The sequence below is a fragment of the Nelusetta ayraudi genome, unplaced genomic scaffold (assembly GCF_046127955.1).
Source record: "Nelusetta ayraudi isolate G7.1 ecotype Tasmania unplaced genomic scaffold, CSIRO-AGI_Nayr_v1 ptg000122l, whole genome shotgun sequence".
Lineage (NCBI taxonomy): Eukaryota > Metazoa > Chordata > Actinopteri > Tetraodontiformes > Monacanthidae > Nelusetta > Nelusetta ayraudi.
The window spans coordinates 765,507-782,121 of record NW_027466172.1 but is presented as its reverse complement, the minus strand read 5'-3'; the positions used below and the strand labels follow the sequence as shown (position 1 = coordinate 782,121).

The 16,615-nt window shown below is 41.8% G+C and overlaps 2 protein-coding genes across 2 annotated transcripts; one reads left to right on the top strand and one right to left on the bottom strand.

Annotated features, from left to right (window-relative positions):
- Positions 1 to 1,784: 1,784 nt before the first annotated feature.
- fignl1 (fidgetin-like 1) lies at positions 1,785 to 7,215 on the bottom strand. Its single transcript, XM_076050042.1, has 2 exons — positions 7,057 to 7,215; positions 1,785 to 5,342 (listed from the first exon to the last, which is right to left on the bottom strand). The coding sequence occupies exon 2, from the start codon at positions 5,323 to 5,325 to the stop codon at positions 3,397 to 3,399; it is 1,929 nt and encodes a 642-aa protein (XP_075906157.1). The 5' UTR covers positions 5,326 to 5,342; positions 7,057 to 7,215; the 3' UTR covers positions 1,785 to 3,396.
- A 653-nt stretch (positions 7,216 to 7,868) lies between these two features.
- On the top strand, positions 7,869 to 14,856 carry ttl (tubulin tyrosine ligase). The gene is made up of 7 exons (XM_076050044.1): positions 7,869 to 8,637; positions 8,830 to 8,908; positions 8,994 to 9,226; positions 9,933 to 10,068; positions 10,165 to 10,434; positions 11,132 to 11,275; positions 11,639 to 14,856. Exons 1-7 carry the CDS (start codon positions 8,469 to 8,471, stop codon positions 11,832 to 11,834), a joined length of 1,227 nt encoding a protein of 408 aa, XP_075906159.1. The 5' UTR covers positions 7,869 to 8,468; the 3' UTR covers positions 11,835 to 14,856.
- The last annotated feature ends 1,759 nt before the right edge of the window (positions 14,857 to 16,615 follow it).

Below are 16,615 nucleotides of genomic sequence, written 5' to 3'. Positions count from 1 at the left end.
AAGGATTGTGTTATTTCTCCAATCAGTAAGTGTAGAATACAGGATTATGCATTATTTGGCAGATATAACCCTGAAAAAAATTATTAAATTTAAATTAAAAATATTTGCTGGAGTTTTTATTGACTTGAAAATAAAAATGTTCTCGTCAAATTTGCCATAAATTGGTGCTGAGGCGGAGGAAAATACATTCTGCAGAGAAGTTTTAATACATTATATTCATATATAGAGTTCACTCCACACGCTGGAAACTACTAGTATAATTGAGTTAAGATGTCATTCAAAGTGCTGCTCGCTCTTTCACCTGCAGCAAATGAGTGACTGGCATTTAGGAACAATATACTGTACTTAAATTTACAGTATATACTTATATATATATATATATATATATATATATATATATATATATATATATATACATGTACATATTTATATATATATATATATATATATACATATTTATATATATGTATATATATATATATGTATATATATATATATATATATATATATATATATACATATTTATATATATATATACATATTTATATATATATATATATATATATGTATATATATATATATATATATATATATATGTGTATATATATATATATATATATATATATATATATATACAGACATACAGTGAGAGCAGAATGACGTTTCCTACAGCTTATTTTCCAATTAAACAGCCCTCGCACAAAATGTCTAAGTAAAAAAGTTCTCAGCGCAGGAACAAACATCCTTTGTATTTATTTTTTTTTAAATATATATATATTTTATTATTATTTATAAGACATGTACCTGGCGTGGCAGACATAAAGAAATGAAAGGGCCGACACATCACAGTGGCATTTGTCCTCACTGAAACCCTCGTGTTAAAGCTTCTCTATCCAGGGAGTTTCTGGTGGCATAAGCGATGCCACCCTCCCCAGCCACCCCTCCCCCTCCCACACACACCAGCATGTTGACATGTGCTGTGTCCAGGACCTGAAGAGTCCCACTGGTCCTCAGTGGCCGAGAGCTGGGACACGGAGGATCAGGCACTGGAGCAGAAGGCAGGGGCCGAGGCTCTGAGGGCCCGGCCTGTCTGGAGAGGCGGCAGGCAGGGGCCAATGGAGCAGCGCAGCCACGTTGTGCAGCCGCAGCCCCATCCAGATGGCAGCCATGTGATTTTAGTAGAAACGGGAAGCAGCTGTGACGAGTATTGAGCTCCCCACCCCGCCCGTCCCCAAACGACACACACACACACACACACACACACACACACACACACACGCACACGCTTGACTGGGACCCAGCAGAGGAGAGGGAGGACATTTGCATGAGGGGAATAGTCTGGCCAACCACCTCTGGCCCAGCCAAAAATCCCAAATTTCACTTCCTCTTTCAGCCAGCTAGCCAGAAGATTCCTTCACGAATCTGACAAAAAAAAAAAAACAACTTTCAAGTGCAACTACCAAGTTTTCAAAAGATCATATTTAGTATTATCATTATTATTGATGGACATATTGTAGACAACTGAATATTTAATTGTAGCGAACAGTTAATGTGTGCTTCTCAATACATTTTTACTTTATATAAGAAAAAGTAATTACTTTATTACATGAGTCAATCTGCCCAAATGTCAGAGGTTAAACTGCCATATGATACAAGTATGGCTAGACTTAATGTGTAACTTTAAATCAATTTACTTCAAGTCAAGATGTTTTAGACTCTCATATGGACAGTTTTTAAAGTGTTGAGTGAGATTTGTGGGAATCTTTTTTTTGGGGGGGGGGGGGTTGTTTCAACTTCTCAAAACCTCCAGCTTAGAAAGGAACATCACTCACAATAATTACCATTAGATTAAAACTCAAAATAGGTTACATTTCAATTAGGTAGTGCAATCAGAAATTGGATTTGATTCATTAGCAATGTAAAAACTACAGCTTTAAGAATACCTTTAAAAGCACAAAAGCAGATAGACAGACAGACAGACAGACAGACAGACAGATAGATAGATAGATAGATAGATAGATAGATAGACAGACAGACAGACAGACAGACAGATAGAAAGATAGATAGATTCCCAGTGTTTGATGTATTTCTACACTAATTTCACCAACAAATGATAGTTATACCAGCACAGTAAGAACATTTTTTGTGACCATACAACCCCTGATGTGACCACTACAGTGTTGCCATGGTCAAATTAAGCTACAAGCTAACACCATATGGCACTTCTCTCAGTCCATACTCTGTGGATCAAGCCAGCACCAGAGGAATTCTGAGCATCTGTCCCGGTCCAGCTGTGAGGAGTCCCCACGTGCAGAGGTGCCCGAGGAGGAGCAGGAGGGGAACAGTGTAACTACTTTCACTGCTGGCTACCTCAACAAAGTTTCAATGCAGTGGCCAAACATCAGGCCTGAAATATTTATTAGATACTTGACAAAAAGATGAAAAATGAATGAAAGTCCCTTTTCATGGCCTTCCAGATTTTCAAAGATTGTTTCATTAAATTTACATGAAAATTTTGTCCAATGCCCGTGCAATCTATAATGGTCCTGCTGAATAGGACGCTCCACGAGAGTGACCCGTCCGACCTTCAAGTAAATTTAAATGCACCACTAGGAGTATATTACCTGGACTCTTTAAATATTCACATGTAACATTTGTGCTACTAATATAACTAATGAGTTTAGAGCTTAATTTCTAAAAAAGACGGGTGAGTTGTAGCAATACGTTTTCCTGTTGAGTCCACTGCTGTCTCAATCATCAACAGGAAGGGAGACAAAGCGTGACACCATGGATACTCGATCTTGCCCAACCTGACATGATTAGCACACCGCGCTTTGCAGGAACACCTAAGGACCTTAAACAGTGTTTGCGCTGCCCTCTGTGGATGAAAGGAAGAGACAAAGAGCAGAAATCAAATGAAAAGTGGACACATTTTTATTTGATTTTATTATTACAATTACTAACTTGAAGTGCAAGATACAATAAAATGAACAATTATTTATGAGAACAGCACAAAAAACACCCTGTAGTGAGGGGATAGAATGTTTACCATAGAATAGAATGTTTACCATAAACATTCTATTTTTTACCAAAAACCCCAACACATCAATAAAACTGGGATTTAAGCATTCAGTTCAAAGTTTTCGTGCGAGCATGAAAAACGTTCTGATGGTCACTTCAGACTACTGCAATACACAGAATAACAACAGAATGACAGGAATCTTTTTCATTCAGAGAACAAGCTTAACACACAAACAGCTTTTTAGGGTTTGTAATTGGAGGTAAAAAGTACTCTCAGTTGGTCTTGCGAACAATAAAACAGTCTAACGCAGCTTTGTCCATTTAGAAAACCTATCTGAAGGTTTGTGCACTCTGAGTTCAAAATGATATCCAGGTTTAACGGCCACATCCGAAGGTTTTGTTCCACTCTTCGTACAACTCTAGATCCTTTGACGAGATGCTTGGCCGGACGGTCTTCAGGGCCTCCTGAAAGTCGCTATAGAGGATGGGCCGGACCTGGTCGGCGCTGATGGTGGCTATTTGGCTGAGCTGGATGCTTCGGATGGGTCCCAGCGCTGCTTCTCTGCACAGCTGAGTCATGTCAGCCCCCGAGAAACCCTCGGTGGCCGAGACCACGAGCTGCAGCTCCGCTTCGCTTAGCCGGTTCCTCTCTCGAGCCATGAGGTGGGTCACTATCTGACTCCGGGCCGAGCCCTCCGGCAGAGGGATGTACAACCGCTTGGCCAGGCGGCGTCGCGCGGCCTCGTCGATCTCTTGGGGTCGGTTGGTGGCTCCCACCACCAGGATTCGATCCTCGGCGGCTGTGGCTGCCCCGTCCAGCTGGACCAAGAACTCTGTCTTGATCCTGCGGGAGGACTCGTGCTCCCCGTCTGTTCTCTGGGACAGCAGCGAGTCGATCTCGTCGATGAAGATGACAGCAGGCTGGTGGCAGCGTGCGATCGCAAACAGGGCTCGTACCATCTTTTCCCCTTCGCCCACCCACTTGGACGTAAGCGATGAAGCACTGATGCTGAAGAACGTGGCGCCTGACTGACAGGCGATGCATTTCCCTATCAGAGTTTTTCCAGTGCCAGGAGGTCCAAACAGTAGTATACCTTTCGGTGGGCCACGGAGGCCAGTGAAGATGTCGGGTCTCAGCATGGGCCAAACCACAATCTCTTTTATGGTGGTCTTGGCAAACTCCAAGCCTGCGATGTCATCCCAGGAGACAGGCGGCCCGTGGTCCATGATTTCACTCATGATCAGGTCAATTATCTTTGGCTCAAAGTTTTTCAGACGTTCATCCAGGATCTGAGGCTCCTGGTTGGCCTGTCTGGCCATCCCAACATCGTCTTCCTCTTCCTGCCGAGGGATTGGTGATACAAATTTGGAAAAAGCACCACGAGGCCTGTTGGTACCAAGAGATTTCTTCACAGTGGCTGCCGCCCCAGGGGTTGAACCTCTGTGGTGCTGACCGGAAGGCTTTTTCTGCTGATCAACGAAGAACTGCTCGCGAGCTGACCTGAAGGCGAATCCAGCTCGTGGCTCTGTGCCCGTTTGACCTCCCTGGTGACTCGTGCCTCCATCCCCTCCCTCTGCATTGTAGAAATGTTTCCGCTTGGCAGTGGGGAAGAAAGAGGCCTGATTGTTGTGTGTGACCCCCGTATGACCGGGGTGCCCCTGTGAAAAAACTGAAGAAGGGTGATTTTGTCCAGACTGATGTCTGGAGAAGGAGTGAGTATTGCCCACGGTCCAGTCCGTTGCTTTTGGCCTCAGTGACGTTATGTTGGAGGTGGGGATACTGGCAGTGCCAATAACTTCTGTCTTCGCCTGTGGTCCTAACGATTTAAACGGTTCTGCTACTGACCTGACTCCAGTAGTGGGAGCTGACAGGAAGTTGCCTCTGTTCTCTTGCCCCACACATATGTCAGCATCTCCTGGTGCCACCAGGGAATCGCCTCCTCCTCCTCCCCCTGCCTGAATCATCTTCTGCACGCACGGCAGATCCAGCACGCTCTCCATGGTCAGCGACGACTCCCATTTGTCGCTGTGGTTCCTTTGACTACGGGCCAGGTGCAGCGCACACTCCGCATAGTTGTTGAGCCCTGTGCTGGGGTCATCCGAGTCCAGCACTGCGGCATAGCGCTCGGAGTAGGTCCTTAACAGGCTGGCCACGCCGGCTTGAGAGAGCTGGGAGTTTGCCCATGCATACTGAATGGAGAGGATATGGGCCCGGTAGGCATCGGCCGTCTGTTCAGGTGTACAGATGCCAGATGAAATGTCAAAGGACCTCCTCTGCCATTCGTCCAGGTGTGCGCCACTCATGCCTGGCCTGCTCCAGTCTGGTGAAGGAGAGGGGACAATTGCTATTAAAAATATATGACCAAAGAAAACGCCAAGACAGCCATCAGCCCCGACCCATTAACATCAGAAAAATCTGTCTCGATAGATTGAATTCTGTGCTATATACAAGCCTATAATGTAGGCATACAGAGATACAGTGCTTCACGACCACGGAGCCCAGAAACTTAAGAGACGAAATTTTGGATTTGGTCACATTGGTTGGTAATAGTTACGGTGGCAGAGACTTCCTAACATTTTGCGTGGGAGTATACAGGAGGAAACGTGATTCATGAAAATAAAACGGAATTTCCAAAAGTGGAGGTCAATTAAAAAAAATCTTAATCTGGTTATAAACTAGCCTAATGTAAATGTGTCTGAACTTCTACACTGCACCGTGCATCAAGTAAAGACTAACTCAATGTTTGAAATTACTGCTGGGGTGGATAAACTTTTAACCACCTATCTCACCCAGCCACTTTTATTGTATTTTTATTGTTTTTACTTTTGTGCCGCTCTTTGCCCATTAATGTCCCCTCAAGGATTAAGTTTTTCTGCTTCTGAATCTAATTTGCTTTAGTTAGTTAATTTTCTTAGGATGACAAAACCAAATGTTTATTTACATTTGCACATGAGTTTCCACATTTTCAGTAAATCCCTCCTGTTTCAAGTGAACAACTATTTATTTAATTTCATTTTGTTTTTGTCAAGTCTTTTGAAAATTCACAACTTGGAATAATCCTGAAATTTCCCATTGTGACATGGAATCCCTAAAACTTTTCTGGAAATTTTCTGTTCCTTTGTGACCCAAGTGAAAACCTTGTATTTGTTTCACATAAGGGATGACAAGGCATCAGTTTTTAACCTGAAACCAAAACCAAGAAAGTTTAAGGCGATGTTGTAAACAACAACAAAGGGCTCAATATGCAGTTTTATGGAGACCAAAAGGGGTTTTGAAAATGATTTGCTCTACTGGAGTCGTGGAGGTGTCTGAGAGTTTTCTTTCAATAGTAATAGTAATAGCAAAGGTAATACAACTAAAAAAACGTGGGTATATTTGGGGACCTTCAACTTCAGACACTGCTTTACCGGCCAAAATGAAGCCAAACACATCCAAAATGAGAGGCATATTTCTGAAGCTTACAAATTTACGCTGTAACATTATAAACTTTATCAAGAATAATGTATTATAAAGAGGTGAAGAGGCAAATTGACAAACAAACAAACAAACAAACAAACAAGTCTCTGCGAAATTCCAGTTTGGAGCAGCTTGTACAATGTTGGAGCTCGCTCTGCTGGACAAACTCAGCAACTACATTTTTTTTTTAAAACCCCAATAACCTCTTCAAAAATGTCAAACCAAATCTATGCATTTCTGTATAAACGACCGGTAATTGTAGGTACTGTTAAACAGCATTTTGAGTCAGCCAGAACATGATAGTCAGTCGTATGCCTTAAGCCCTATGCGAATAGAAATATCAACGTTGGAACGTGTACGGACACCAACTAACTAAAAAAAACATAGTATTTAAAAACAAATGTTATAAAGGAACTGTCTAGTATTATAGAAACCACAACATCCATAAACAATAGAACGGTAAACTAATTCTATACACAAGAATCTTTGCACTGAAAATGACTATGGCTAGACGCTGTGATCATAAACCGTAAGTGAAACCACACACAACGAAACAGAGAATAAAGGACATCACTTACTATTTAATTGATCTTCTAATAAAAGGACACAATTGCGAAATATGACAACGGCAATCTGTAGTTCAACTTCATACAGATCACGGTAAAGACAAACATTGATCGTCGTGTAACCATTTCAATTCCCGCCGCCCATTTCTTCGTCACTTCCGGAAAAGTTCTGACACTTTTGGATAACGTAAATTAAATGTTGATCATGGCTTTTGTCCATAATATGTATTTTTAAATATTGTAAATTTAATGATGATTAATATGAAATCGTGACATAAATATTAGATTGGCAATAGCTGAAACAAATTTCTTGTGCATTGAAACGGAAGTCGGAATTTGTCAAAATCAGAAAATCTAAAAGCTATTGCTTTTAGTCCTTGTAAATTACTTAAATCACACAATTGTGAGGGCAATCCTATATGAGGCAAACATGACGAAAGAATCCGGACTTGGTATATGTTTTAACCGTTTATTATAACTAAACACGTTTTCTATCATCGCGGTTGACAACTAAAGTATTTGGCGCCATCTTGTGGCCATCAGACGTAATCAACTGTATAATAATTAGACGTCCCACGTTCTATATGATTCCTGGGAAATGTAGTACAAAAATTATTTAAACGCACAAAGGCACCTAATTATAACCAAACTTTAAACACGCAGCCTCGATGTTTGTAGTTGAATTTATTTTTCAAGTCATGCTAAATGATTTTGCTGTTTATGAAACTAGTTTGTAACCAATAACCGTCTACAGCGGCGTAATAGGAAACTACATCAACCATAAGCCTGGTACTTTTTGTTTATGCCGTCGAGTGGACGTCAGTGGCCGTAATGCATCAGAGGAAACGCCACCGGTGGGGAAACGCTGCGTCTGAAATAGTATGACAAGATAGGCGGCAAGTTTATGTTACGCAGTGTTTTGTATGCAAGCGTATGACTTAGATAGTTGCTACCGACCAAGTACAAAGGTAGTTGCGCGCCATGGCCGCTGTTTTCAACCGCAGTGGTTTATTGCCAAACCGGACACAGGATGTGAGTGAGCGGTAATCCAGACGGGAGCAGCCCCCGGGAGCCCGGTAGCAGCAGTCAGTCAGTCACACCCATGTCTGGGGTTAGGGAAACGTTCATTCTGCTTAAATGATCAAATTAGAATTTCTAACTGTACCGGTTTTTTTGTTGTTGTTAAATGTAACTTTACGTTAGCCTCGGACCTCCTCTAATCGCGAGCTCCCCGGTAACAGCGCTAGCTGGAAAGTTTGGACTGGTCAACAACTGACTCTCCGCTATGGCTCGGACAGAGGAGCTACTCGCCCTGAACGCCCTGACCGCTGCGGTGCTAACCAGATAGCTTCATACCAGCTAGTCATTATTTCCTTCAAGCTATTCGTTTTTTTTTCTATCGCTGGTATATAAGCAAAGGCATAATGAACCACCCGGTTTACACCTTTGTCACCCGTGACGACAATAGCACCGTCTATGCTGAAGTTTCCAAAATCCTGCAGTCTACCGGACACTGGAAGAGGCTCAAGAGAGACAATCCGCGGTTCAACCTGATGCTCGGGGAACGAAACAGACTGCCGTTTGGACGTCTGGGTAAACTGCCGCTGTATTTTATATCATTGTGAGCAGACGGAAAGAGGCTTGTGCTATATTTGGTGTGCACCCACTCAGATGAGACGGCTGCAGTGACTGTGCAGGAGTGATGCGACTACATCCTGTGGAAAGAGTGCGTCTCTCCTGTGCGCATGGTCGGTTTCTAATGGATTTTTCCAAATGTCACTGCAGGTCATGAGCCGGGCCTGGTGCAGCTGGTGAATTACTACAGAGGAGCAGACAAGCTCTGCAGGAAAGCATCTTTGGTCAAGTGTGTACCTCTATATTTGATGAAACATAATTAGTTGCAAGAGGCTGGTGCTTTTTGCTGACCATTTCCTCTCTTGTTCCATTAGGCTAATAAAGACGAGCCCGGAGCTGTTGGACTCCAGTAATTGGTTCCCGGAGTCTTACATCATCTACCCTACCAACCTCAACACTCCTGTTGCTCCTGCCACAAATGGCATTAGCCATCTAAAGAGCAACCCCAAGACGGACGAGCGAGAGGTTTTCTTGGCCTCCTATCATGCTAAAAGAGAAAGTGGGGAAGGCACTGTGTGGATTGCCAAGTCTTCCGCAGGAGCAAAAGGTACTAGCCTTTATTTATCTTTAGGTCTTATCAAACTAGCCTGACTTATAAGAGCTATATATATATATATTTATAAAAAAAAAGAAGAAGAAGAAGCTGAATTTCACTCACATATCCATCTGGAAAGAAACCTGTTAGAAACCTTGAAGGTTCATTGGACAGACGTTTTGTTGATCCTATTGAAATCAGTTGAATCCTATTTTTAATGTTTGTTGAGCCTATGAGGCTTCTTTTAAGTCAACAATTAAGTAGAAACATGTTTTCCACTCAGGTGCACTTCCTCTGTTATTGTTAAGATATACTGATAAACTTGTATTACTGTCGTGTCGCTATTCTCTTCAGCGGCAATGACGTCATACAACGTGCAGTTGCTTCTATTTCTTATTGATCTTCTTTTATTAGTTGTAGGGTGCTTTTTGCAGCAGTTCATTCCTGCTTAGTCACGATGAGAAGAGTGTTTCTTGTAATGTCACCCTGAGAATCCCGGAAAATGGAGTTTGGCCCGATGGATGCATGAGATTTTAGCAGATGCAATTTAATGACACGATCGAACAAATTGAAAATGAATGAATGTTCACTGTTTTTGATTTGTGAGATTTTTTTTTCAATTTAAACTTTCCCCTGCTTCTTATGTGACCTGCTACTTTTAATGTTAAGCATTTTGCATGTTCTACGCACTTTGACACAATGGGTTATCCTTCATCAGGTGCTGGCATCCTGATATCTGAAGATGCTAATCAGCTGTTGGACTACATTGATAATCAGGGACAGGTTCACGTCATTCAGAAGTACTTGGAGAAACCTCTGCTTCTAGAGCCAGGCCATCGGAAGTTTGACATCAGGCAAGTCTTGTGTTTAAATATTCTAGAGTGAACGTGTTCATCTGTCTTGACCCCATCGATGTGAGGTTTTGATGAATTATGCCACATTATCACCAGGAGCTGGGTGCTGGTGGACCATCATTACAACATCTATTTGTATCGCGAGGGTGTGCTGCGGACTTCCTCGGAGCCGTACAACAGCTCTGACCTGCAGGACATGACGAGCCATCTGACCAACCACTGCATCCAGAAAGACCACTCTCAGAACTTTGGACGGTACGAGGAGGGCAACGAGATGTTCTTCGATGAATTCAGGCTCTACCTTCTCAACACCCACAGTGTCGTCCTGGAGAGCACCATCTTACCTCAGATCAAGCAGATCATAAAGTAAGTCCCAGTGAGAATCAAAGGTGTACACATTTACTATTCTGTAGTTTTCCTTGACATTTAAGGTCTTTGTTAGCGATCAACTCTAAAAAGATGAGATCAAGTAAAAAGCAAAACATACTGAATACTTTTGTATGGGCAGGCACTCCAGCCATTGAAAGTTTACAGGGGGATTTATTTCCCCACGTATTGAAGTTGTAATAATGACTTGCTCAAAAGAACAATTAATTGCTCTCAACAATATATTTAATTGCCTTAATAATGGCAAAATAACTATTTAAACAATATTTCAACCAAAAGTCAACATGGACGTGAATGTTGAACTCAAATTCATCTTGTGAGTGAACACAGCAACTGACCTCCAGCCTCACCAGTTGCAATATGAGGAAGATGGCGTTGATATTTTACTGCTGTTTTCATCAACCGCTCCAGCTTCAGATCTGTAGTAACTCTTTGAATACAATTGCCCACCAATATTACCTGTGTGACCTTCACGTTTGACTATTTTAATTGTGGTGTATTACCTCGTAGTTGTAAAAGGTGTCATTTGCAGCCTTGAACATCACTGACAGGAAAATGCATCCCTTTGCTGAGTTCGTGAGAGTTTTGCCTAAACCTTTGTAATGAGTCAGTGTTGCGCCTTGTTTTACTGACAAACAGAGGAGCATAAAACCTCCACTCTGTCTGCCCCTTGCAGGAGTTGTCTGTCATGCATCGAGGCGACCATCAGCACTAAGCACCTCTCCTACCAGAGCTTCCAGCTCTTTGGCTTTGACTTCATGGTGGACGAGAGCTTCAAAGTGTGGCTCATCGAGATCAACGGGGCTCCGGCCTGCGCACAGTCAGTGGTTGTTCAGATTGTTTTTCGGTCTTTCTGGCAGCAATGTGTGGTAAAGATGTTTGAAGCCCTAAAGCTAATATGTAAATAATTTGTATGTATATATTATGTATTTATTTCTTTTAAATTCACTCTTTGCACTCTTTTTGCTCCTTCTGTTTGCACTGTATATGCTGCTGTGACTATGGAAATTTCCTCAGTGTGGGATAAATAAAGGCATTGATATTCTTATTCTGAACCATCTCAAGACACAAAACCTTTCTTTGAGCATTGGTTTCCTTGCCATTGTTTCATATCAACAAGATTGTAATCGGATGTGTCTTATTGACCCAGAACCTGAATTTTCCCCTTATTTCGTCCTCGCAGGAAACTCTACCCGGAGCTGTGTCAAGGTATCGTGGATGTGGCCATCTCCAGTGTCTTCGCCCTGAACAGCAACGACTCCTCCTCGGCCTCCTCCTCTCCTTATTCCTCCTCTCCGTCCTCCACGTTCACCACCAACTCCTGCTCCTCTCCCAAGCTGAGGGGACCCCTTCACGTGGGCCCCTTCACCCGACTGTAAGCACACCAACGGTCCTCTCGCCTCCTCGCCTCCTCGCCTCCTCGCCTCCACGCTCTGTCCCTGCTCCTACAGCTCTCCCCGAGGTTGTAGCACATGCCAGAAAGCCAAACTTTTAATTTTTTGCCTTGCGTGTGTCGCTTGAAGGGGCTGCAAATTTCTGAGCGTTGAGGGTGGTCACAAATTGCAAGTTCTCTTGGGGGACCGATCAGAAAGACAGACAGACTCCCCTCTGTGTCACGTCACCCAGTTGCAATTTTTTCCCCCACAGGCAGATTAACGGAGCTCTGACGGATGTGGAGCCGTTCCAACTGAGACTGTAGTGCCTTATGTTTTTAGCCACGCTTCCTTAATACGACTGCCAGTTAGCTTGCTCTGTTACTGTGACTTGTACTTGTCCTATAAGCATTTGCACTGTTCTAAAAAAGAAAAAAAAAGAAAAGTCAGTGTGTGACTGTGATTGATGTGGAAAAAAACAACAGTGAAATTGTTGATCTTTTTTTTTATTATTAAATATCTCTCATATTTAAATCCTTTAATAGCAGTTTGCCTGCAGCCCCCTGTACTTAATGGTTACAGCGAGGAATTACGAAGTGAATAGGGCAAGACACTAACCCAGTGTATCTCTAGAGCTAAATATGCACCACGTCAAGGTTTGATTTTAAAAAGCCAAAATAGCACCGAGGACATTTACAGGGAGGGCATTCCACACATAGACAGACAAGTACACCTTTGCTCCAAAACGTTTGTGCTTGGAGTAATTCTCTGCGAATGTCAGGCTGAAGAAGCGCCGGCAGTTGAAATGAATCTTTGCAGTGCGCCAGAAATCTGGTCAAATTCTTCTTCTGTGAGCGATTGTCCGGTGACAATGGATACTTTGTTGTTTGCCTTTTCTTGCCACGATCTCTTGGCCATTGTGGTATTGAAAGACTGCAAATTCTTTTTCCAGAGACCTGCTGACGAGCAGCTACAAAGTTGGTCACAAGTTCACTCTATTCATCATGTTGACGTCCGGCAAGTTGGACGTAGAAGTGTAGAGTTTAAAAAAAAAAGTCCTGAAAAGGAATAAATCAGGTGATAGTGACTTCCACATGGCTGGAATGGAATAGAAGCAAGGGGGCTATGAGGCAGTTTAGGTAGGCAGACAAGGATGGATAGTTGTGGACTAGTCTGAGAATAGTTGTCTGAGCAGTCTGTCATCTGTTACTAACCTCGTTCTTTGTGACATCACAAAGGGTAGATTCCTGGAACTGCCCACAGAACAAACTGAAATAACAAAGTTTTCTCCTTTCAAAGGTGTTGATTGGCGGGTGAGAGAAACGTGTAATCATTGGAAAACATTGGTTCAGGAAGCGTGGTTGTTGACAATGCTGCAGTTATTATCTTATTCTATAGAAAATTGAATGCTGCCCCCAAAGGATACATTCTAGACTTGTTTACAATAGGGGGAAAAAATATTGGCTCCATTAAGTATTATCTGAAAATGTTCCACATTTTTTAACTATAGTCTTTTGAAGAGTGTCTGTATATGTGTGACTAGCATGAAGTAGGATGCCTCAGTTTAGCACCTTTTGCCCCGGTTTGTCAAGGCCTGCCGTGTCGTCGTCTGTTGTACTCTTGTTGAGTCGACGTGAAGTGTGTGGATTATGCAAAGCAGAAGTAGAATAGGTTGTACAGAGCGTCTTTGTTGATCAAAATTCAAGTATTTAGAGACCCCCCTGAAACAAAACAGACGTACAGTAACTGATGGTGACCAAGTCATACAAACCTACTTTATTTTTTTGTTACACTGTTGTCTAGTTAAAAATGTGCGCTGTGCTTGCCCGTTCACTGAAGGGAAGTTGCTCTCAATACTCTGCTTTTGTTTGTTGGTTAGTTCCTGTTTTGTTTCAGGGGTCTTAATAGAAGGTATTTGTGGTTCTTTTTTTCTTTTGAGCGATTTTATGTGTAAGTAGCTGAAAAATTAGAGATGTCCGAGATATATTTTGTGAGTTAATTGCTCAGACTTTTGAGTTCATTTTAAATTTTGAAATGACTGTAGATTTTCTTTTGTAGGTGATACTGTAGATTGCTGTTGGGTCATTGGTTGAAATCTTTTTTTTCCCCCACAGGCCAAGTCAACATGAAAGCTTATCTCTCATTTAATCCCAATTGGGTTATTTTTTTCCTTCATACCTCCTACGCCTGATATGTGATTGACGTAAATGAAGGGACATCATTTGATCGCTTATGTATTGTTTTAAATGACTCATTTCATGTTTACACGGTGACCAAGAAATGAATGCAGTGACAGTGAGGGTTACTCAGACAAATTGACATTGTTTCAGTTACACTTTACCTTTGTTTGTTTCTCGCAAATCTCAGTCTTTCAGACATTTTATGATGAATAACAGGGCCCTGGTGAAGCGGATGTGATATTTCTAAGTTCGATGTAAAATGTCAGCAGAAAATTGGTATCTGTGATGATTGTTTTGGAAAACCGTATTTTTTTCTACGAAGAAAGCTCAGTTTTGTTGTTTTAAATAAAACATTATAGGGAATTTTCTCTCAATTAAAGGGAAAGGTGCCTTAGAGGGAATTGCATATTGACAACATGAAGCAATGGACCTCCAGTATTTGAATGCACCTTTATCTGATTTTCTTTTTCATGTTTGACCAAATGTGTCCCATTGGTTATTAGACCTCAATTTTCAAATTAAACAATGCCTTTTTTCTTATTCCGAGTTTGTTTGCACATCTGACTTAGTTTGTGATGTTGTGCTCTTCAGTCATTGTTTCAGAAATCCTGGATTTTTGCATTTCTACCAAAGACAAAGCTGCGCTTTCAGTGTTAAGAGTGATGTTTTTTGGTTGCTGCAATTGGATGTAAATCACAAAAGACCAACATGATCCAGAAAAAAAAAAAAAAAAAATACTGAGAGGGATGTCTGCGTGCTGTTTTTGTATGCTGAGGCTTGTCAAACTCCTTGCATGACCATTTGTCTTTATCAGGAAACAACAGTGGAATAAAAAGAATATGACTCGACTACCGTCAACTTGAGAGTTTCTTTGACTAGCTTCCACCCACTTCAAGTCTAATCTGGGTTTGCTAGATATCAGTAAGATTCTGCTGGCATTAAAGATGACATTACATAGAACACTTTCAAATCATTACCGTCCAAGGTAGGTCTATGGGTTCACATACTTGTGGCTACTGATCTGGAAAAAGCTTATTACCTGTTTAAATGAAGACCAGCTGCAAAAAAAAAAAACTTGCTGTGGGTTTGAAAGAAATTGAATTAGTCTATGCAGAATCTTTAAAGAAGTAGCCAATCAAGTTGAATTGATTAATTCATATTTTGCACCTACACCCATGTTTTCTCTTAATAGATTGTTGATGATGAAAAACAAATGGCATTCATTGAAACGCTTTTCCAAAACAGTGTGAGCCAGAACAAAGGAGATATTGCGGTTAACTGGCAACCAGTAAATCAATAAGCTGCTGTGGGGTAACACGGGGAATAATTGCTGATGCGAATACAAGAAAATTCCATATCCAATGTTGTTTCGAGGTTCTGTACCCTACTTTGTCATTACAACATTACTACATTACTTCATCCTGTGTATCTAGAACTGTCTATTTGATATCACTGTAATTAGGATATATTTACCATGAACAACAATTATATGACATATGACTGTTTTTTTTGTTGTTGTTGTTTTTGGTGATGTCACTAAGGTAAACTCCCAGAACCTCTCCAAATGCTGCGTCCTCTCGCTGGGCCCAGTGGCGTGTGCCAGTCATCCCCGTTAATGGGAGGCTGAGGCTGGCGGATTCCTTGAGCTCAGGGGCTCTGAGCCCACCAGGTCGTCTAAGGAGCGGTGCACCGACCCAGGTCGGAAACGGGGCAGGTCAAAGCCCTGGTACCGCCCAGTAGTGGGGTCGCGCCTGTGAATTGACGCTGTAGCTCAGCCTGAGTGATGCAGCAAAGGCCGATTATTGTTATACTCCCCCAACACTCAGCTGGGACAGCTCTCACTGTGCAGCAACGTCTACATGTAATCAAACAACTTCCTTGACGCCGCTTTATGTTCAGCTTTTCCATGAAATAACACCATGAACAACAATGTCCGACTGTCCAACACTGCCTCCTTCTGGATGAAAGAAGCAACGACGTCATCAATACCACCCCAATGATCAGAAGGAAATATTCTGGACATAAAATTCACATGAAGCCAGACCTACCAATGTTGATCACTATTCTTGTTGTTGTTGTTGTTGTTGTTGTTGTTCTGGTACTTTCACATTTACTTGTGTGAAAATCAGTCTGTGCAACGGGTGACACCTGTTACACATGTCATTTATTTATTTATTTATTTAGTTAGTTAGTTAGTTAGTGTAATTTCCTCCTAATTTTTTTTTTGGCACCTACAGTTAATGTCTATATTTTCATTTTCTCTCGCAATGAATGGACATAACATAGCTGGTAAAGATGCTAAAGCTCGCAGTGTGTCAAAAATGGTAGTTTCTGATAAAAAATAAATTTAATTATAAGAAATGGATGTGTTTAAAAATAATAATAATAATACATTGACGTTCCTGCTCCTACCAGAAGGCGCAGGTCTGTCGGCATCCAAAGTTATTATCATTCGTGTTACGGGAAATTCGCAGTCACCCGCGATTCTTTGAAAGCAATAGAGTAAAAAATATTGACAGTTGCCCTGGTAACAGAATGCAAGACGATTCGGTGGAATGGTTGGAGCGTTTAAGCGCTCGCAGATCACTGCAGCCCAGAACACACACG